Source organism: Salarias fasciatus, chromosome 1 (genome assembly GCF_902148845.1).
Source record: "Salarias fasciatus chromosome 1, fSalaFa1.1, whole genome shotgun sequence".
NCBI lineage: Eukaryota > Metazoa > Chordata > Actinopteri > Blenniiformes > Blenniidae > Salarias > Salarias fasciatus.
In genome coordinates this window covers 13,584,428-13,608,151 of record NC_043745.1, presented here as the reverse complement: position 1 = coordinate 13,608,151, position 23,724 = coordinate 13,584,428, and the positions used below count along the sequence as shown (strand labels likewise).

At 41.8% G+C, this 23,724-nt stretch overlaps 2 protein-coding genes and 2 pseudogenes across 2 annotated transcripts; 3 read left to right on the top strand and 1 right to left on the bottom strand.

Moving 5' to 3' along the window:
* Positions 1-7,925: 7,925 nt before the first annotated feature.
* Positions 7,926-9,677, bottom strand: LOC115390376 (alpha-(1,3)-fucosyltransferase 4-like). Its single transcript, XM_030094226.1, has 2 exons — positions 9,626-9,677; positions 7,926-8,869 (listed from the first exon to the last, which is right to left on the bottom strand). The coding sequence occupies exons 1-2, from the start codon at positions 9,675-9,677 to the stop codon at positions 7,926-7,928; spliced, it is 996 nt and encodes a 331-aa protein (XP_029950086.1).
* Positions 9,678-11,791: 2,114 nt separating this feature from the next.
* LOC115386539 (UDP-glucuronosyltransferase 2C1-like) lies at positions 11,792-13,919 on the top strand. Its single transcript, XM_030088895.1, is given in 3 exon segments — positions 11,792-11,884; positions 12,277-13,563; positions 13,565-13,919. Coding segments are annotated over 3 exon segments (1,587 nt in total). The 5' UTR covers positions 11,792-11,881; the 3' UTR covers positions 13,862-13,919.
* A 3,347-nt stretch (positions 13,920-17,266) lies between these two features.
* On the top strand, positions 17,267-18,850 carry LOC115386772 (UDP-glucuronosyltransferase 2C1 pseudogene; annotated as a pseudogene).
* Positions 18,851-19,806: 956 nt separating this feature from the next.
* On the top strand, positions 19,807-23,509 carry LOC115393023 (UDP-glucuronosyltransferase 2A2 pseudogene; annotated as a pseudogene).
* Positions 23,510-23,724: the final 215 nt, after the last annotated feature.

Genomic DNA, 23,724 nt, shown 5'->3' with positions numbered 1-23,724 from the left:
GTATCATCGGCTTATATGACGGAGCGGATTGGTTTCAGTGAGGTTTAATAAATCTAAATTATGATCAGTTATTAAGTCACAAATAAGCAAGATTTGGAGGAGAGGGATCGGATATTTAAAAGTGCATTAAGGAGTTTTTCAACTTTAAAAATACTTATTTTCCACCATAAATATGTTACACATTTTTAATGATGTGTACAATGTGCCCTGACATATTCATTGCAAGTACCGCTAACAGCGCTAAATTGTCAATTGAAAGCTGCAGTGCCAGTCTGGCACCAGAATTTTTGGGGGAGAATTTGAAAGGAATGATGTAATGCAGGCTCCGGCTGGCCTGATTGAGTTAAGTTTCGTTTTGTCCACCATTACTCCGCCTGATGCTGAGTGAGCAACAACTGAGCAGGATCTTCCAGCACTGCTACAACTCCAGCACAGACTCCACCAGGTAAAAGAAACTTAAATCTTACTCGAGCGCTACTAAAAGAGCGAGGAAGGAGTTCCTCTCTTCCATGCACACGAGCCACAGGCACGAGATTTTCACTAAGCTGCATTACGCCCAAGGCCTGCAGGGGGTGCTGTTTCGCATAAAACGTGCAAACTCCTTAATGCACCTTTAACAGTCCACATTTGACTATTGTGGGTTTTTGTTCAACTGCAGGTTTGGTTTTAATTTTGATTAGGTGGCCATTAATGAAGACATAACCATAGATTGGTCAATCATCAACGTCCGGGCCTTATCCAGCAGGTCGTCCTTCTTCCTGAGCTCATTCGACAGCGGACGGATGTCTTCTCTCAGGTCGGCGATGATCCCTCCGCCTTAGCAGCCGGGCGGTGCGGGCGAGGTCCGTGGTGCAGTGGCGCGGCCATTAATGATCACTTCGCTTCACCCAACGCCGGGTTCTTCGTCTTCCTGTTGTTTTATGGTGGGTGGCAGCCAACTTTTAGGCGCATTTCTGCCACCTACTGTGCGGGAGTGTGGGTCAGAGGATATTTTCCTGCCTAAACCTCATGTTCTTCTGATGATTACACTATCCCTTAGGAATTTGAACAGATATTTACAACCGTATTGCTCATACTTTAAGATGTTCTCCAGCAGAAAAGGACTTTCTGACTCCTCTAATTTCCCCCTAAAAGCACATTGTTCCACCTCATGCTTTCCACAATGCAACAAGACGTGCTCCACACTCTCAACAGCTTCACCACTAGGGCTGAAACGATTCATCGAATAAATCGAATAATTTGATTATAGAAAAGCTTCGAATTAAATTCTGTTGCTTCGAGGATTCGTTTATTAATTGTGTACAGTGAAACTACCGTGAAACCGCTAGCGTGTAGCACCCGGAACTAAAGTGCAGCATGTTTCCGCACGAGAGTGTAAGCTGCACAGACATGTCGGAGCAAGCAGATGGAGCACAGCGCGGTAAAACGACGCGAAAAATGGAGCTGCATCAAAATACAATTGAAAACAAATGGGAACGCACGTTCCACCAGCGACGACGAGACGCGGACGCGTCGGACGCAGCGCGTTGTCGCGACACGTGAGACGCGTTTTCGCGGCGAGTCGGGGCGTTGAAGAGCAGAATAAAGAAAAAGCTGGCAAAAAGGAGGAAGCACAACAAAGAAAACGCCAGAAAATGTCAAAAGTTTGGGATAACTTTAAACGAAAAAAAGGGAAGAGCTCGGTGCAAAGTTTGCACTGCCAAGCGGAGCTGGCATATTATAACAGCACCACGTCGATGCTAAAAAAAAAAAAAAAGTCACTTTTCTGAAATTGTTGTTTTGCACTCCTCTGAATGCACTTTAAAATTTTAGGGCAGCTGTCAGTTTAAAAAGGTGAATGTGCTGTTTTGTACTCAGCCTGAGTATTCTTATTTTTGTTTGTTTTTTGCACAAGACAGATGGCAAATTAATATCAATAGGAATTGTTTGATGATACTGAATATAGCCTGCTGTACTTGAATGTGTTCCTTAATAATCAGCTTTCATGTGCATTTTTTTTATAATGAAGGTAAGGCCTTAGCCCTCTATCAGGTATTTTATTTATTTTTTATTCAAATAATTTGTGAATTCAAAGTGCAATGTTCATCCTAGCAATGAGTGTTCTTGTGCAGTTTAATAAATGTTACTGCAAGCATTAAAGCTCGTGTCCGGAGTTTCCATTCATTTCCAATGTATGTATCATTTTTTAACAGAGCTTAAATGTGTTAGTCTGGTTCGATACTATAATATAATATTAGCATAAAGCAATATAGAAACTTATTTATGAGCCCCGCCTTCGTCTCATAGATCCCCATGTTATCCGAAAAAGCGCCGGTCAGCTTCAGCCAATAGATTTCGAGCTTCAGCCTTGTTGTGCTGTCAATCAACATGTGCAGCCAGAGAGCACACACACTCAGAGGTGAGTTAGCAAAGCAGCTGCCGCGCTTACCTCGGATATATCCACTGTCTGCTGAACATCCACCGTAAACAGCTAAACATTTAGGATGCTGTCGGACTGGGAGGCTCTCATTTTCACCCGACACATAATGGGCGTGCACAATTACAGGGGCGTGGCTTGGTCGCTCATGAAAGCAGAGGGAGGGCGAACCTTGAGATGTTGGATTAAAAAAAACTCTGTCTTTCAAAACTCCAGACACGAGCTTTAATAGTAGTTCATTTTTTTGTCCGTGGTGAGTTTTATGCTTGCCAAGATGAAATAAAAAGAAATGTTAAAAATGTTTTATATATATATATGTATATGTATATATATATATATATATATATATATATATATATATATATATATATATATATATATATATATATATATATTTATATGTATGTAAAATATATTTTATCTGATTAATTGATTAATCGACCAAATGAATCGATAGATTAATCGATTACTAAATAATTGATAGCTGCAGCCCTACTTACCACACCCGCATATTCCCGTTGGGTGTTTCCCTATCATAGCCAGAGTCTGGTTAAGCCCTGTGTGCGCAATTCTAAGCTGACCCAGAACAACCTGTTCTCTTCTATTCACTTCCAGAGCTTTATGACGTCCTACTTTCTTTTGAATTTTATCCAGATGTCTTCCTTTCCCCTCCTCATCCCAGAGCCGGTGCCATTCTGCCTGAATTTGGTTTTTAATCAATGTTTTTGCCTCTGATTTACTGAGGGTTACCTCCCACAGTCTTTCCTGTTTTAATGCTTGTTTTTCCAACTGATCCGCCATCTCATTCCCCGTTACCTCCTTATGGGCTGGAACCCATAAGAAATGAATGGCCGTTTGGACATTTTTTAATCTATACAATGTATTTCATACAAAAGGTCTGGTCGGCGCCTGTGACGAGAAGTTATGACTGAGGTTAGGGCCTGCTATTGATCTGAAACAGATTAAAGCTTGCACTATTTGGTTCTCTTCAACCCGTGTAACGCCAGTAACAATGTGCCAATCAATTCCGTTGTATGAACCGCAAGGTGTTCCTTGGTCGTCTGCCTTCTGAAAATACCTAATTCATGCGGACAACAAAAGCATACCCATTCTCCTGATTCAGGATCCTTAGATCCATCAGTAGAAACAGGACAGCACACGCGACTTCGAATTCTGACATTAACAGCTTCGCACCAAGTGTCTTACTACGACGGGCCTTTTTGAACCCCCATGAATAGAGAAAGCAACATCTGCAGTAGGCAATAACCAATATGGAGTAACTGTACCCGGTACAGCAAGACTATACTTTTTCCCGTCATCCCCATACTTCTTGGCCATTTACCCCCTGACACAGGCAAGCATGATGTTTTGGACTTTCCACTCCTCTCCAACAGGGAATCAGTGCGCTGACTGCAGGATGAACTTTGTCCGGCTTTATGCCCTGTAATTACCCCTAAACTGGCACCTGACCTGCTTATGCCTCAATCTTAATGACAACTCTCCCATCTCAACCTGAAGTGCAGCAACTGGAGAAGTCCTCAAAGCGCCACAACATAACCTCAGAGCCAGATTTTGCACAACTTTCAGTTTATGGGTCAAATATTTTGCTCCTTCTCGACCAGGCACCCAAAATCCATTAATGACCTTATCAATGCAACATATAACATTTTAAGAGCTGCTCTATCTGCTCCCCACTCCACTCCCGTCAGGCACCTCATTACATTAACAACCGTTTTACATTTCCTCCGCCAGAATGTATATGTAGCCTTCCACAGTAGTTTTGTATCAAAAATTAGCCCAAACAAAATCTAAAATTACCTGTTCTAAGGGTCCTTTCTCCATACATTTTTAAATCAACCTCATCCCCAACGCTGGGTTTGCAAGGTAAAGGTGTAATATAGGATTTTCTCGAAAAGATGAAGCCAAACATCAGATAGATAAAAAAGATAGATAGATAGATAAAAACTTTATTAATCTCCCAAGGGAGAAATTCCGGTGTCCAGCAGCACACAGATCATTCACATGCAAATAAATAACAACAGTACATAAATACAAAGTGCTCGATTGTACTTGGTTTGGCTCAGGCACAATCCTGTTATACAGCCTGATTGCTGAGGGGATGAACGACCTCTTGAAGCGCTCAGTTCTGCAGCGCAATGACAGGAGCCTGTTACTCCACTCACTTTTTTGAGCTGCAACTGTGTCGTGCAGTGGATGTTTGGAGTTACTCACTTTTTGAAAAACGCGCATGCACCAGACCATCCACCCTGTTCTCCTGCTTCTCCCAGGAAATGCCTATCAATAGCGGAATCGTGCGAGCGCGACCTCATCTTCTCCGGGCGTGCACGGCTCTGTTTACAGTTTCTGTGAGCCTCGCTCATAAAGCTTATTTTCCGAAACAGTTACAGTTTCATTATGGCAGACTCGCCATTGGTAAGTACTAGCTGAAACCGAAGCTCACCGGCCACATAAACACCCTGAATGCGCATGCGCAAAAGGGAGAACCTTATTGGGAGCGAGCACGTCGAACGGCCTCATGAAAGCAGCTCATCAGAATGATTGACAGACAGACCCACCAGTTATTTTGTTATTAATCCAGGTCTGTCTGGCCATTTAATGAGGTCCAGACACACCTGGATTAATCAGTTCATCCTATCATGAAACACAGGAAATAAAGGTGCTGTCTGAACTTCAGGAAGTAATGGAGCTGTGCATATAGCCCATTGGCTCTTACAAAGTTGCACTTGAGAGAGGAAACAGGCCTCACCGTCAAGCCCTCCTTTGTTACTGAGTACATATGCCAAGCACATCCTCTGATCTGCCATTTTAACTGTAGTCTTTGGCTGGCCGCCATTTTGATCTGTAGTTCCATCTCCCAGTCCTCCATCCCATCTCACAAACCATCTCTATTCCTCTCACACACACACACGCACATTCATACAAACACGACTTGTATAGAAATGTAGCTAGAATTGTGTGTTTGGTTTTGCTTTATTGTTAATAACTACAATTTGGCACTCAGAGAGCACAGACCTCCGCCACAGCTCAAATCAGTCACCAACAACAATAAGAAAACCATATATAATAAAACAACATTTTATTTCTCCACAACACAAACAATGTATGGGTGAAAGCTGTTTGTTGCAAGTTCATATTTCAATGTGTTGCCTCACAGTGACTGACACTCCGGAATCCCCGGCTAAGCCCCCTTGTCATTTATTGTTCAGTTATGCCCAACGACAGGCCCGCTGACAGCTTTGCCTTGGCCCGGGACAACTTACTGTTAGTTGGGCCCAGTCCCAACTGTCTGACTGGGAGGTGGGGGGGCGTGATCGGAGCGGAGCGCTGCGGAGCGTTGCTGCGTGCGGCGCGCAGAGCGGTGCGGCACGGTACCTGCATGCGGTGTTGGACCTGGGGGTGGGGAGGCGAGGAGCGGTGCGGAGCAGCGCGGTGCCTGCATGCTGCGTCGGGAGCCGTGAGTGGGGTGCTGCATGGGCTCCCCCCCCACCTTTAATTCTGGCCCCCCACAACCCTGAGTCCGGGACAACAGACCCGTTTGTCCCCCCCTGTCGGCGGGCCTGCCCAACTATGTGAAAGACTGCCCTATCTCTCAATGATAAAGAATCCTTTGAAAAATTCCTGGATCCAGACAGTGACCCGGATCATCACCAAAATTTAATGGATTCTAAGTTAGCCCAAGACCCACCTTTCCACAAAGTTTCATTGCAATCCGTCCATAACTTTTTCTGTAATGTTGCTAACAAACCAACCAACCAACCAACAAACCAACCATCCGACGTGATTGCATAACCTCCTTGGTGGAGGTAAATATAATTTTTGTAATCAGTTGTGTCGTTTGTGTTTCACAATTATGAATGGAATGTCGATCTCTTCTGTCCAAGAACTCCAGAATCCTTCAGGTTTGACTGTTATAATTTGGCAATTGTTAATAATATATTTGTTAATCCAAATTCCAAATTAATAGTTTAACCAAGTTCATGAGACTGATTACAACAAATTGGCTCTTTTCCAACTAAACATAGGTGGTGCCCAGAGGTTATCTGAGGAAATCAGATCCAAAATTCTTTAATTAATATAGTTATCTTTGATAATCATTAATTATTACTGACAGCCAAATTCATTAAGTTGAAATACAACATTATTGGTACGGCCCATGTGAGCCAGAAGAACATTATGCTGTGAACCTCAACAGTATCATGACGGAAAGACACAATACTGTTGTGCTCACTGATGATGAGAGGCACACAAATGACAACCAACAAAGGCTCATTAAAAATTCTCAAGGCATGATTGTATGAGCATGCAAATCAAGTTTGAAAAGGGGAGACATCTTTTGTCCTGTCTTTTATTAGTTTCATATACCACACATAGTTGAGAGTTGTGCTAAATGAGAACCCATATGTCAAAAAGGTTACCGTATTTTCGGCACTATAAGGCTCACTGAATTAATAAGCGCACAGTCAATGAATGGCTTTTATTAAAAAAAATTTCATACATGGGGCGCACCACATTTTAAGGCGCATAGGATGTATAGAATAGTATGAGCGAAATACATATTGGCAGTCTAGGTGGTTACATTTTCGGTTGAAATGTGTGGGTAAAGCGACATATCAAAGCGAGTTTGACTGAGGATCGCTCCTCTTCACTGATATGCAGCTCAGAGCGCGGCCACGACTGGTCTAACTCGCTTGGTAACTGGGGTTCAGCCAGCTGCGGTCTCCTGAGTGAAGTGCCCCACCGACAGCTCAGCCGCAGCCGGCCAACCGCTCCCGGCGTCCCGGCGGGTGGGCTGCCGGGCGGGGCCGGCCGTTCTCGGAGTCGCAGCGTGCAGGCTGCCGCCCGGCGTCCGGCCGCTTCCCACGTCGGCTGACTGTGCAGCCGCGTGCCGTGCTCCGCGGTTGGGAGAGTGGAGGACAATTGTGTGATTATGGTGAATGACAGGTTGGAGGTGGAGAATGTATCTGAAGCTTCATGTTTGCCATTCTGTTTGAACTAGCTAGCTTAGCAGCTTAGCAAGCAGGGGTTGTTTGCTCATGTGATCAGGGTGATTACCATAATTCCTGAAAAAAAGGTGCATCGAATTATAAGGCGCTCTGTTGGGTTTTGAGAAAATTACAGGCTTTTACGTGTGCCTTATAGTGCGGAAAATACGGTACCTTCAATACAACCACTAATTTATACACCCACACACACACAAGCAAAGCTGTGCATGATCAAAGTATCAAGAGGATAAATTACAATGAATAAATAGAAATTTCAGAGAAAATGATCATCAATTATTTATGATCATGCAAAAGTACAAAATACTACACATAGCTGTGGAATCTAAAGTAGAGCAGTATTTTTACAAATTTACCATGAAAAAGGGAGGAAAATATTTATCTTTGTTTATTAGTTTAGTAATTTAACCTGTCACACAACAAAATCTTATTAAAAGCACATCGTGTTACATGGCAATCCTAAATACTAAATAGTTTTTCATGAGATATCATGAAAAAAACCATGCTGTAAGGTTTTTGACCACATCAGTCTTGCCTTTCCTCATCCTCACCGCCTTGCAGGCTGTGCAGTACGATTCATCCCCAAGGGCCGTCATATGAAAGCTGTAGTCTGTCCTCCAGCTGAGGTGCATCTGGATCAGAGATGGACTGTCCTTCACCTTCAGCAGGTACTGGGCCAGCTCCTGCACTGTGCGGAAGTCGTCAACGTGGATGAAGGCTTCGGGGGGCAGGAAGCGCTCGTAGTTCTTCCTGGACGGACCAAGGACCACCGGGATGGCGCCGCAGTTGACCGCGTTCCACAGCTTCTCTGTGATGTAGTCGGTGTGCTGAGAATTCTCAAAGGCCAGGTAGAACCGGTACTGTCTCAACATTTGAACCACACTGTTATGGCCTGGTGGTAACACGGTGGTCCCTGCATGCCCAAAGAGGTCGATTTTGATGTAGTCCTTAAGAAGTCTGTAGAAGTGCACACGCTCCAAACCATCTTCCCAGTGGCTGACCACCCAGGCCACAAAGCCAGGACGAGGATCCGAGGAGGATTGGAGCGGTTTTGCAAAATGGGCCTGAGGAACTTTATCTAATAACACATTTGGTATTAAATACCCATAAGGCAGAAAGATATCAGAGTCTTCTCGGTAGCTCAGTGTGAGGTTGTAAATACCTTCAAATTCCCACAGTCCCCGAACATTTGTGGGAGACTCAAAGTTGAGCCATATCCACTTTTGCGCAGCTGGTCGTGGCTCTGGAGGAAACGGAGCTTCTTTGTCAAGGTTTCCATACAGGTGCCGCATGACCACAGCATCAGCCTTGTTGTGCATGCTCCTGTCTGTAGTGATTGTACAGCCACTGATCTGAAACCTCTCCCAGCAATCACGAGGTTTTCTTTCTTTGTTATTCCAGACCAGGAGTAGTATTTCTGCGTTGTTGTCCTCTGAAACAGGGACAGACGGTTCAGCGTTAGATACATTGACAGGTCGAGGAGGCAGATTCCTGGAAGCAACAGAAAATTCACTGCTGCCAATCCCAGCAAAGAGTACATCCTTTTAAAAGCAGAGTTCTTGATGAGGGACAAATCTGAATGCATGTTTGTCCTGTCGCCTGCAATCACAGAGCAGTCAGCCGGTACCAAGCAAACTCTAGTCTTGAATGTTGGTTTTCTCACAACCTCACGTCACCTGTAATTTATTTTCAGAGTCGTGAATAATTAAATGACTACGCGGTGAAACCAGTCTCACTGGCGGTGTGCCTAAAATAATTCCAGTGCTGTATTTATAAATCAGTGGCAAACCCGACAGTAGACTCATACACAGTAATAAAAGGTCAAACAGTTTGTTGTATAGGGAAAATCCTGTTCCAGTTCTAAGTGAATTTGAATTATTTATTTCTGAATGTGAATCAATTAATTTAAAAAAATCAATTGCACAGTTTTGCTTTTGCACAGTTGCACAATTTGCTTTTAAAATCTGCATCTGAATGGTCTTGTGGAATTCAAAGTTGAATTTAACAATGGATGGGATCTGGAGGGATAATCCAAATGAGTAGTTTATCTAAAACACAAGCAGAAATCCAAACGAGAATCCGGAAACTCAAGGAAGAACTTGATCAACATTTTAATGAGGTATCACAAAAGACTTTGAAGGCGTTGTTGCGCGTGCAAAAATCAAGTTTGACAATCAATCAAACACACCTTTTGGCTTGTCCTTATGGTTAGAGTTGTATGAAATGAGGATCCACAACATTCGATCTACCTACATGAAAAAACACACAAAATGAAAAATTGCTGCAGCCAATAACAACTGAGGAACTGCACTTGGCAATTTCTAAATAAAAGTCAGTTTGTTTGTCATGTTTTCTTTCATCTGTTTACCAAGACACAGATTATGGTACACTCATGTTCACTTAAATGCTGTTGACCTTTCATTTGAAAGTCTGAGCTGATTATTAATAATGATAGAGAAAGTTTTGTGGCCATGACTTGTAAATGTTAATGTTCAGATCTCGAAATGCACACCCTATAAATGACAATCAATTTTCGTGAGCATAATTTAGTAGCCTTTATTGTCCAATATTGATCTACTGATTGTCTTTATTGCCTTTCACTGGAGTAGAGTGTGTATCCAGATACAAAAAAGTCTGGCGGATTTGCAGTGTGTACCTGTTCCTATCAGGACAAATAATGTTGACAGAGTGAGTTTAGGTCCTGTTACACCTTTCAACGGAAGAACAAGATTTTGCATCTGTCATGATAAGTACATGTTGCCATAATTGGACTCGTCTGTCATTGAACTCATCAATGACTGACATAGAAGCAAGATGGGAAATATACAATAAATACTTCACAGATGTTGCGGTTTAATGATGTTTCACACATCTTAGCAATTGTGATACATCAGTAACACAAAACTGAGACAGCAATATAATGGTGGTAAAACAGTACACAGTACAAATGCAAATGCATAGATGCATACAAATGCAGTACAAATACGAGTACATAGATCTCTGGACGGTATCAGCTGTAATGCTGCCAGTTTATACTAATAGACACACTTAAGAATTTCCTGCTGTTTTGTTTTTTTCTCCTCACCACATGTCACCACTAAAATAATTCCCTGAGCTCATTATCTGATCCAGTCATCTGCTGCTCCAGTTGCTGTTTTGTTGTAAAGCACAGCTCTCACTGGATTTGCTTCTCCAGCAGTTTTTATCTAACTTTCAACTATTCCAGATATCCCTGGTAATATTTTCACTTTCTGATGCAAAGAGCAGGCGACTTCTTTCCTGCAGTTGTTGTAGATATTTACACCTTCAATTTTATTTATGCTGCAATTTATAATGAGGAATGCACACTTTTTAACTGTTACATGAGAACCCAAGCGACATATTCAGTTGGTAGTAAATTTAGCCAAAAGATTAGCCCAATGTCCACTTCTGTCTTCACTTTTTCGAACAAATTTCAATAAGACAAAGCCCCACTGACTTTCTCAAAAGAAAGCAGCATCAATACTGCTTTGATAACAAAAATTGGTCACAGTGATTGGAATCAAACAATCTGTTACAACACCTGTTAGTTATTATGTCTGAGGTTCTCCCAGATTTCAAAACAACCTGAGAAGAAAATTCGGATTTCATGAGCGTGATATTTTTTTCAATACGATCACAGATGGACTAATCTTGTAATAAACTCTGCAGCGTGCAGACTGAACTGGTTGTCTGATCACCACTGTGTGAAAGAGCACAGATGAAGGTGACTTTTCCTCCTGACAGGTAGAGTTCCTGGACTTTACTTAATTATGTCTTTTTAGCTAAGAGATCTGAGCTGACCCTAAAACTGAATATTAGTTTGAAATCCTGGAACAAAAGGATAATTAATATGAGCGCATTAAACAATGGCAAAGGCCAATAGATACATAGAGGCTCATTTGTTACATGATGTATTATTGCAAGATTGTTATTTTCAATTTAATTTCGTTTTGGGCTTGTTTGTATTTCGTGTTGCTTGTTTTTCATGACAGATCTGGCAACCCTCATCCCAACCTGGCAACACGGATTCTGCATTCAGAAGCATAGCTCTCGGTGCTTCGCTGTTTGAACAGGACATATCCGCTATTTAATCAATGTTTATTGTAAAATATGACCACAATAATTGGGATAAAACAGTAAACCACAGCAAATGCTAGTGATGATGGATGAGGGTCTCCAAGATTTAAAGCAACATGAGAAAGTTGGATTTCATGAGCAGGGCATTTTTACAATTCTATCAGAGATAAAGCTGTCAATCATTTCGCAATAAACTTCGACTGTACGCAGATTGATCCGGTTGTCTACTCTGCACCGAGTGAAAGAGGACAGAGGACGGTGGACTCGGTTTCTTCCTGACAGTAAGAGCTCCTGGACTTTGCTTATCAGTAACTTCAAGTGACTGGAAGGACACGGAAAGCAGACGATGGTGAGTACAAACGTGGACGTTCTGTTCAAGTTAAACATACTGTAAAGCGTAAGAAAAATAAACCCTCCAGTAGAAAAGCTAAAGAATAGACATGCCAGTCTCGGTAGACAGGGTCTTTTGAGGACACTCTTCAAGAGCAGCCAAGACACTCTGCAGGAACAACATGTAGGGGGGCCATTAGGGGGAGATCCCCATGTAATCTGTTCTGCAGCGTCTCAGTAAAAGGACTTCCAACACACTGTCAGTAATATGGAACAATGTTCAAAGAAATAATTTGCTGGAAAGCAAAGTTTAAGCAGAACTGAATGTAATCTCTCTCTCTCTCTCTCTCTCTCTCTCTCTCTCTCTCTCTCTCTCCCCAGTCCATTGATTATGACATGTTTTCATTTCAGATGAGGCTGGTCTGTTGCTGCAGTGCTCTGCTGCTGCTCGTTCTCACTCCCAGAGTCTGTCAGGGTGGAAAAATCCTGGTTCTTCCCGGTGAAGGCAGTCACTGGATAAACATGGATATTGTGCTTCAAGCTTTGCACTCCAGAGGTCACAGTCTGACCGTTATGCGCTCCAACAAGAGCTGGTACGTCAAGGAGAAGGCCCCCCACTACAATACTATTACTGTTCAAGTGGAGAGAAGTTTAGATGAGTCCTTCATTGCACCACTTGTGTCAGAGACCATTGCATTTGAACGTGGGTCTCTTGCTTTGACTAACTTCCTCTACACGACTATTGGCACGTTTGGTATATTTCGTGAAGCTCATGAAATTGTGAGTGAGTTGCCATCAGCATTGCTGGACAACACAGAGTTAGTAACATGGGTCAAAGATAGCAAATTTGATCTTCTGCTCACTGATCCCTGCTGGGGTGGTGGAGCCATTGTGGCCAAATATTTCAACCTTCCATTAGTTTATAATGTCCGCTGGTTAATCGCGATGGAGGCTCACCTTGCTATTGCCCCTTCACCTATATCCTATATTCCTATAACTGTATCTGGAAACACTGACAAGATGACCTATCTGCAGAGAGTTAAAAACATGATGCTACACATAATAAGTCAGGTACAAAATAACATAGTCATCAGAGGCATATATCAGAAGGTGTGTGAGAAATATATTGGGCCTGACTGTGACTACTATCAGTTAATGATTGATGCGGACATTTGGCTGTTGAGAACGGACTTTGTGTTTGATTATCCACGCCCCACCATGCCTAACGTCATCTACATGGGGGGGTTTCAGTGTAAACCTGCCAAACCTCTGCCTCAACATTTGGAGGACTTTGTGCAGAGTTCTGGAGATCATGGATTCATCATCATGTCTCTGGGAACTTTTGTGAGTGAACTTCCTGCTGATTTAGCAAATGAGATTGCTGCAACTTTTGCCAAACTGCCACAGAAAGTCATCTGGAGGTATAAAGGAGAGAAACCAGACACTCTGGGTAACAACACTTTACTGGTGGACTGGATGCCACAGAATGACCTTTTGGGACACCCGAAGATCAAACTGTTTGTGGCTCACGGAGGAACAAATGGAATCCAAGAAGCATTGTATCACGGAGTGCCGGTTGTGGGTATCCCTGTATTTTTTGACCAGTATGACAACATCCTCCGTCTGGCAGACAGAGGAGGAGCTAAGATTCTTTCAATAGCTACAATGGACAAAGATGACAACTTCCTGAAGGCCATTCAGGGAGGTCCTGACTGAGCCCTCCTACAGGAACAACATGCAGAGACTCTCCAGGCTGCACAGGGATCAGCCACTGACACCGATGGATAACGCCCTCTTCTGGATGGAGTTTGTCATGAGACACAAAGGTGCAGCTCACCTGAAAGCTCAGGGCAACAGGATGCCCTGGTACTCCTACCACTCTGTAGATGTCGCTCTGTTCCTGGTTGGAGCTCTCATGCTCCTGCTGTTCACTGTTTTCTTGTTGTTGAGGTGTTTGTGTGCTGCTGTGTGTAAGCGTAAAGCAAAACGTGATTGAGAATCATGAATATACATCATGTCGGGTCACTAAAAGTCTTTGGAAAACAATATTACATAGCTCAAACTTGTCTTCAGATTGAATAGATTTTTTTTTTCATTAATAATTCTCAAGTGATAATTTAAACATGTTTGAATGTTTTTTTTTATGAAATATGGAGATATATTGCCCTCTGCTTGATTAATAACTTGAGAATAAAAACCTGTATAAAAAGCAGAAATTAGTAGCTTCAATGAAAAGTTTGAGTTGAAAAATTGAAAAGGAATCTCATGGGGTCACTGTTTAAATTGTGCTTTCTCTCTGTAGAATACGTAATGATACAGGTGAACAAGTTTGTTTCTGTGGAACATTGTGAGAACACTGCTGTCTGTCGCTCAAGAAAATAACAAAATTCAATCTATTATTAACAAAAGAGACAGAATCCATCTGTAAATAAAGACTGTTGCAAATTAACAAATACAAAGACTGCTGCATTTTATTCCTTAGCCTTGATGCGGACCAAGTAACAAAATTCAATTGTGTTCCCTCCTTCATGCTGCACTGTGAGCAAACTGCTGTCTTAAGTTGGCCAAAGGAAGCTACGTCCATCCCTTCATCTTCTTTATCATTTCATGTAGGTTGAGGTTGCAGGGGGAGTGGAGCCCATCACTGCTGTCTGTGGGTCATAGGCAGGTTATAATCATTCTCCAAGGAACAGACAAGTGGCAACAATTGTATTGATTACAGTGCAGCCAAAGCAGTCATCATGTCTTTATACTGCTGAGAGCATTCATATTATGCTTAAATTGATGATGAATCGAGAGCCAAGGAAGTTAAAAAGATGCTTTTACATCTAAATGTTAATATCTTGATCCTGTCCATTACTTCTCTCACTGTCACTGCTGTTTGCTCACGGGTTTGTTTGCCTATCACTATGACACAATAAAGCTATGGCTGATCCTAAGATAAAGTTTAATTTATGGAGATTTGGCGTGACGCAATAGACATCCATTTTTTCTGTTAGTTTATGGCAATTTAAGTTATTCCAAGTTCCGTATACCTTGAGACTGTACAAAGGTAAGTGATGAACCGTCACAGTTTAGAAAAGACATATGGTTACTCAAAACTGAAAGATAATGTACGTTTCATAATTTTACAAAAAGGCTTAACAACTCAAAGGTGTTCTTCAGCAATGGTGGTTGATTCAAGCATTAAAAGTTGGTTCTACTCCTCCCTCATTTTCACCATCTCTTGAACAGTTTCGAAGAAGTTTATTAAAATGATTTTACTTGAAGAGACAAATTGCTTAGAAGCTAAATGACAACTTAGAAAAAATACTTTTGATCAACAAATCTCTGGAGAAAAAGAAAATATAAGGAGAAATGGATTCTTCATGGTCTGCCGATAATTCTACTCCAGTTGAATTGTTATCGGAGTATTGTCAGTGGCATAAGCTGCATCTGCCCAATTTCCTAACAAGCTCTATTTGTCAGCAATGGAAATTACAACTGGTCACATAATTCAGTGAAGACATGAAGGATTAACATCCACATTCTGTGGCGCTGCCAACGCACTGACAAGTTGTGCATTGTACTCACTGGACTCAAGCCGAAGCAGATTGTTATTCGCACAATTTGGGAGCCATTTCATGTTTAGCCTGAAATTAACTGTCAAGCCATAGACCGATGATGAAATGTTGATTTTATTAAGTTGTGATGAAGTTGTCATTCAGCATAAAAGACTGAAACAAAAAAAGATAAGATTATTTCGACAAGCTGAACCTTGATAATGTCAAGAGCATGCTTTGAAACTGTCATGACGGTTAATTATCATATTTTAGCTGACTGCTCATAAAGCTTTTCTTCAGTGTAGCACCACACTGCAGGCAGGTGGCCATTCCAGCTGATACACCTTTAAAACAGAGTGTATCCTGGGCAGGTTGAAAGTCAAACAAAACTAACACAGCACGACATATGTCATGGTGCACATTCAAGCCTGAACAGAATGAACCAGCCACCAGGACACACAGAAGGCACCTAATATATAGCCGAGCCCCAGGTGAAGACAATCACACACTCGGGGACAAGTGAGGCATATCAGGCAGTGCACAGCAATCAGACACAAGAGAGGAAGTCAAGAAGGCTGAAATGACAAAGATAACACAATAACATTTTTTTAATTGTACCTCAATTAACTACACATGCTTTTTTTTTTAATAAACTCCATATTTCTAACCTGTTGTTTATAATAATCAGATATGGCAGTGATGTGTTGCAAAACAACTTATCTGATTTCCAAAATTCTACTTAAGCTGTTTTGTTATTATTGACACCAATGATTCTTCCTCAACTCACATGCTTTCTGTCTCCCAATATTTTAGAGATACATTTAGAAAATGGAGTGATGATTCAGCATCCACATATTTGCATGCCTGCAGACATGGAAAGAAATACAGTTGAAGCCAGAGAGGGAACAGTTAATTTGGTCCAAAATCTCTGCACCAATGTCCACACCAACCCAAAAACATACAGCGCCGTGGTTGTCTTGTCAATCATTAATCCCCAAATGACCATGACCGTCAGATCTTTAGTGAAGGCCAGTGAGTCCTGAGTTAAAGCCAGAATCATCCCGACACACTGGAGCCTCGTCAACTTTGATAACTCAGTGCTTTACAATACAGCACAGACTTCTTTATTCTCTCCTTGTAAAGAAAAACTACAGACCACAGTAAGTATATTCATTTTCAATAGCTGAATGCATCGTTAGGCTCATAAAGAGCAGTGAAAGTCTTCTTTTAGGAAGATATCTGTTCTACTTCTCTATTGTCAAGAACTCATTGAAGGAAGTGCACTTCACATGACTTGAAAATGAATTTGAATCATCAATTTGAATTTAGCACAAATTTAGAGTCACAAAGTTCAGACGAAAATATTTTCAAGAATTGCGTTCTTCATTTTTATTTAGTTTATCATCATGTGGACATTCACCTTCAATTTGTTGTACAGTAAAAGAGGCAGCTTTAGCCTTTACAGCTAACCTCCAGCTGTAGTCCCCAGTTAAAATTTAAAATACAGAAAAAAAACTACAAAATATTACAATTATAATTACAGCAGGCCTAAGCATAAGGAAAAGGGACATACAGCATATAACCATGAGCACATCAACCCAGTTTATGCAATAGAAGCAATACTGCGAAAAACAGAGGACAAGAATAATAAACATGGACGAAACATTTGAAGCACATGCAAAAGATAAAATAAAGATTAAAACAAAGGCAGGCAAAACGGTCAATGTGGGTCAATGTGTATAATAGTAGCTTTCTATAAGCCTTTTTTTTATCTGTGTTGTAAAGGTTATTTAATTATTATGAATATTATTTCAGGACATTTGCATTGTATTCTCATTTGTGAATTACTTCACTTTCAGATGCGGCTGGTCTGTTGCTGCAGTGCTCTGCTGCTGCTCGTTCTCACTCCCAGAGTCTGTCGGGGTGGAAACATCCTGGTACTTCCTGCAGAAGGCAGTCACTGGGTAAACATGGATATTCTGCTTCAGGCTTTGCACTCCAGAGGTCACATTCTGACTGTTGTGCGCTCCAACAAGAGCTGGTACGTCAAGGAGAAAGCCCCCCACTACAATACTATTACTGTTCAAGTAGAGAGAAGCTTTGATAAAGACTTCATTACAAAAGCTGTTTCTGACTTGATGGAGTTTGAACGAGGGACACTCCCTTTCACAAATTTTATCCAGGTGATGTTTCACATGTTCATTGTGATTGTGGAGGTTCATGAACTTGTGGGTGAGTTTGCATCAGCATTGCTAGATGATACAGAGTTAATTACACGCATCAAAGACAGTAAATTTGATCTTCTACTTACTGATCCCTCCTGGGGTGGTGGAGCCATTGTGGCCAAATATCTCAACCTTCCATTAGCTTATAATGTCCGCTGGTTACTACCTATGGAGGCTCACCTTGCTATTGCCCCTTCGCCTGTATCCTATGTCCCTATAATGGCATCCGGTAACACTGATAAGATGAGCTTCCTGCAGAGAGCTGAAAATCTGATTTTGTACATAATAAGTCAGGTACAAAATAACATAGCGAGCAGAGGCATATATCAGAAGGTGTGTGAGAAATATATTGGGCCTGACTGTGACTACCATCAGTTAATGATTGATGCAGACATTTGGCTGATGAGAACGGACTTTGTGTTTGATTATCCACGCCCCACCATGCCTAACGTCATCTACATGGGGGGGTTTCAGTGTAAACCTGCCAAACCTCTGCCTCAACATTTGGAGGACTTTGTGCAGAGTTCTGGAGATCATGGATTCATCATCATGTCTCTGGGAACTTTTGTGAGTGAACTTCCTGCTGATTTAGCAAATGAGATTGCTGCAACTTTTGCCAAACTGCCACAGAAAGTCATCTGGAGGTATAAAGGAGAGAAACCAGACACTCTGGGTAACAACACTTTACTGGTGGACTGGATGCCACAGAATGACCTTTTGGGACACCCCAAGATCAAACTGTTTGTGGCTCATGGAGGAACAAATGGAATCCAAGAAGCAATTTATCACGGAGTGCCGGTTGTGGGCATTCCTCTGTTTTTTGACCAATATGACAACATTCTCCGTCTGGCAGACAGAGGAGGAGCTAAGATTCTTCCATTTGCAAAAATTGACAAAGACGACAACTTCCTGAAGGCCATTCAGGAGGTCCTGACTGAGCCCTCCTACAGGAACAACATGCAGAGACTCTCCAGGCTGCACAGGGATCAGCCACTGACACCGATGGATAACGCCCTCTTCTGGATGGAGTTTGTCATGAGACACAAAGGTGCAGCTCACCTGAAAGCTCAGGGCAACAGGATGCCCTGGTACTCCTACCACTCTGTAGATGTCGCTCTGTTCCTGGTTGGAGCTCTCATCCTCCTGCTGTTCACTGTTTTCATGTCCTTGAGGTGTTTATTTGCTGCTGTGTGTAAGCCTAAAGTGAAATTTGATTGAGTTCTTTCAGACAAACCATTTCCCATTTTGACTCGACTAATGTGACAAAGGTTGACGACATAAAATGTACAGAGAAAATGAATGATAAAACTATTGTAATTAAAATTATCTGGAAAAAACTGATGGAAAGTTCCATTTTGATCCATTTGGTCCCTAAAGAGGGTGAACACACCATTTTGTTTCTCCAATCCCCAACACACCTGCGCCAAATAATTGTGATTTTTACAAGACATACATTTGACTCACTATACAATCGACTGCAGAAGAGGGGTCCACCAAAGTCTGAGTAAAAAACACTATTAAGATATGATGTGTGACATATTGCATTTGTTCTCAGTGCTGTCACATGAATTATTTTCTGAATGATCTATATCTTTGTTACTGAACATATTGAGCATGTTCTAGTTCTCTCCCTGCAGTGTAGAAGTGGTAAGCTGCCTGTTCCTGGGGAGACATTATCATAGGGGCTCTGAAGGAACAGGTTTGCTCACCACTGCTTTACTTGATTACTTATTGAAGAGGTAGAGAGCTGATTTTTTTCGCTGCTAAGGTGCTACTGTAAGATGAAACCCAAAAGTACATACAAAATCTGGCATAGGTTGCCTTCTCCTAGTTTTGTGTGTGTGTGTGTGTGTGTGTGTGTGTGTGTGTGTGTGTGTGTGTGTGTGTGTGTGTGTGTGCGTGTGTATTCAGTTGAAGAAAATTCTGGCACATTCAATATTGATTTAAATAACTTATTTTTCTGTGATGCGGTTTTATTTTATTTTATTTCCATTTTATAAATTCTTACTTATTTCTACCCCAGTCTCGGTCTCTTCTGTTAAATATGAGAGGCCAACATTGAATCTTTGAGGAACTCCATGTGTGTTTTTTTTTTGTTTGTTTTTTTTTTGCACTCATTTTTCACCCAAGCTCTCCACCAGGGTATTGTGCAACTTCCTATTGGTTTCATCCAACACAGGCAGTGTGACGTTGAAGCCTGATGGACCGAACTGCAACTCTAAACTCATGTGGTTGAAGGTAGGTGCTTTTCGAAATAGTTCAAGAACTGTAGTGCTGACGGAATACAAAAGGACAGCTGACTGCATGCAGGGTTCGCTGCCAAAAGCCGGTTCTGAATCACATGGCGGAGCGTTGCAGATGCCACAGTATTGATGCAACAAACGGGTAATGAGCAGTTTGAGTTAAAACACAGGTGCTGACCTGATGAAGATAAGAGGTTCACAAAGCTCAAGGTTTACTGGTTCACACTCGCAGGTATTTGTTTGTTTACCATCCCATCATACACATTTGAAACTTGTGATGTTCCGAAACAGCATTAATGTAAGACAGGAAACATGGTTCTACACCTATGATCTATACAAAACAGTTGATCAATGGCGTATGAGAGAGAAACATGACTGACAATTTGCTGTATATACATTACACATTAAATATTCACGACTGTAATTTGATCTTCTCTTCCTTCTCTTCAGTCCTGTAAATATTAGCACCTCCACTCTATTCCGAATGCTTTGAAAATCACTTCTAAACTAAAAGCTGAAGGAAAACTGTCAGTATACTTCCCTCATGTCAGACTTGTTGGGCTTGCTTAGACCTGTCTTCTTTCAGCCCTTTATGCATGTTTGAGGTGGAGTTTCTTTCTTTCAGTATCAACCTGGGATATATCATACTTTATCAGTATCTCTCTGTCAGTCAAAACTGATTTTGAAGTGATTTTAGATTTAACTTTTCTGCCACTGCTTCAACTTCAAAAAGATCCAGCTGCGTGAGTGTTCCTCATATTTCATGTGTTTATAAATTTAGGTGAAAGTTTCAGATCACTGCAGTTTTGATGTAGTTTCAGCAAATCCAGTTCTGGGGAGTTCAGGCATTTGAAAGTATGACCATGTTACAGAAAACTCAAGCATTGTACTGTATTAAGTGAGAGGTATTCTCTTCAGGAGCAAAACATGCAGGGTATTATCTCATAGGTGTGGCCAGGACAAAGGAAAATAAAGAAAGAGGAAATGAGTAAGTGTTTTTCCAGCTGCATGTGTACAGCAGTCTACAGTAAGAGAAAACCTAGATGATCCCGAGCATGTCGCTCATTTTATGTTATTTGGCAAAAAGTGCATGTTTTCATGTTGGAGTGCTTGATGTTGAATGCATGTTGGAAAGATGTGACTCTCTTCATTACATTATGCAACACTCGGTTTATTTGGTTTAGTTTGGAAATCAGATATATCTATACAGTTCTTATATATAATACAATACAGTTCTTTTTATTTTATGGAGTGTATCTTTGAATGGAAATACTGTATGTCACTTCAAAGAGGGTCCTATCGTTAAAAAAAAACTCGTTTGGCTGTGTGAAGAAAGAACAGGATTTATGCTTGTGCGCGTGTAGCCTTTTCCCGTCAGTAACAGTGTAGTTGTGATCCACTCCACCTTAAGACTAAAGTTTAATGTCAGTGCAGAGATTTCGTTAAAAAAATACAAGTGTCATGACGGCGGTGGAAATGATACAGGATATTGTCTTTTATAGTTGCAATAGTTTCGTTTCAGCTTTTTCTTTGCCTGGATTGTTTTATTTGGATCAGTACTGTCCAGAGAGAGAGAGAGAGAGAGAGAGAGACAGAGAGAGAGAGAGACAGAGAGAGAGAGAGAGTAACAATCACCCTTGTCTCTTTAGTTTCACTGTAGAAAGCTTGCATGATTGCTTGAATTTTGTCATGCATGCATGTTGTGCATCTTTCTAGGACAATTTGATACACTGACAGATATAAAGGACATGTTTTGCTCAGTGACACAGTTGCCTGACTGTTGCTCTTGGCACCGAGCAGCACTGGCTTCCTTTGACAGGCCCCATGTGCCACATACACATGGGGCCCACTAGAGGGAGCTTCCCCACACAAGTAAAGAGAGTTCAGTTGGAACAGCATTGCTTTGTCTGAGCATGCACACAGATTCTCTGATTCACGAGTAACAACTGTTTTTTCTTTTCTTTTTTTCCAGAAAGCTCAGCAAAGGTTTGAAGATGTTTTTGGCACTCACTCTCATCCTCTCTCTCTCTGGGATTTTCCCTCCTGCTCAAGGAGGAAAGGTTTTGGTTTTTCCACATGATGGCAGCCACTGGGTGAACATGAGGGTGCTGGTTGAGGAGCTGCATTTGCGAGGACACGCTGTGACGGTGATTCGAGCCATGGACAGCTGGTACATCAGTGAAACGTCTCCACACTACAAGGCGGTCACTGTGGATGTTGCCGGTGGTGGGAATGAGGATTTTTTTCAGGTCTTTGTGTCTGAGATCATCAGAATCAGACGAGGCAGAGGATCTGTTTGGGAGCGCCTTGCCTTAGACATGGAGTTAAAAGACAAGTTCTTTGAACTGCACAAGAAAATCTGTGAACTTGTGACCTACGTGTTTGAAAATAAAGAGTTGATGAAGTGTTTTCAAGAAGCGAAGTTTGATGCAGTTTTAACAGACCCTGCTAATGGTGGGGGTGTTTTCCTAGCCCACTACCTTGGCTTGCCATTAGTGTTCAACGCCCGATGGACTGTTCATGGTGAGGCTCATTTTGCTGTTGCACCCTCTCCACTGTCTTATGTCCCACTTCCACCATCAGAGTTAACTGATCAGATGACTTTTTTTGAGAGGATGAAAAACATATTTTTCTTTACCATGAGGATGCATCTGTACAAGCAGGTTGTAGGACCACATTATTCTGCTTTGTCAAGCCGCTACTTTGGCTCCACAGACTACTTCTCTCTGTTTCAAGCCGCAGACCTGTGGCTCATGAGAGTGGACTTCGTGTTTGAGTTTCCTCGCCCCACCATGCCAAATATCATCCACATGGGGGGGTTTCAGTGTAAACCTGCAAAACCTCTGCCGCAGCACTTGGAGGAGTTTGTGCAGGGCTCAGAAGATCATGGAGTCATCATCATGTCCCTGGGGACTCTCGTTGCAGATCTTCCACTGGACCTCGCTGATGAGATTGCGGCAGCTTTCGCTGAATTACCACAGAGAGTTATATGGAGGTATAAAGGCGACAGGCCGGCCAGTCTGGGCAACAACACTTTGCTGGTTGATTGGATGCCACAGAATGACCTCCTAGGACATCCAAATGTGAAACTATTTATAAGCCATGGTGGAACTAATGGGGTTTATGAGGCGATATACCACGGGGTTCCAATTGTTGGGATCCCAATAGTTTTTGATCAAGCTGACAATCTCTCCAGGCTCAAGGCAAAGGCTGTTGCAAAAGTTATTGATGTTTCTGATCTGAATAAGAACATATTCCAAAAGGAAATTGAGGAAGTCCTGGCTGAGCCCTCCTACAGGATGAACATGCAGAGACTCTCCAGGCTGCACAGGGATCAGCCAGTGAAGCCACTGGATAACGCCATCTTCTGGATAGAGTTTGTCATGAGGCACAACGGTGCAGCTCACCTGAGAACTGAGTCCTACAGGATGCCCTGGTACTCCTACTACTCTGTAGATGTCATTTTAATTTTACTGTCAGTTGTACTTCTTGCAATGTCATGCTTTATCATGATGGTGTGGTTCAGCTTTAGAAGGCTTTTTAAAAGAAAATTTAAATCTGACTAACTTGGAGAAATGAACGGACAATTTTAGCATGTGTTGATCTTTTCTGCACTCATAGATATGAATAATTGTTTCCAAAATAATAAAGAAATGTGATTTGTACTGAAGGAGTGAGCTTATTTTTGTTTAAAAAACTATATTTGTGTTTTCACATTTTTAGAAAAATACCATCATCCGAATTCATGAAACAGGAAAGATTAATACAGTACTGGTTTGGAGTCATTGGTCTTTCACTGACCTTTGCAAGGTTTACAGCTTTCCCCTCCCTTTTCTCTTTATCACCAAG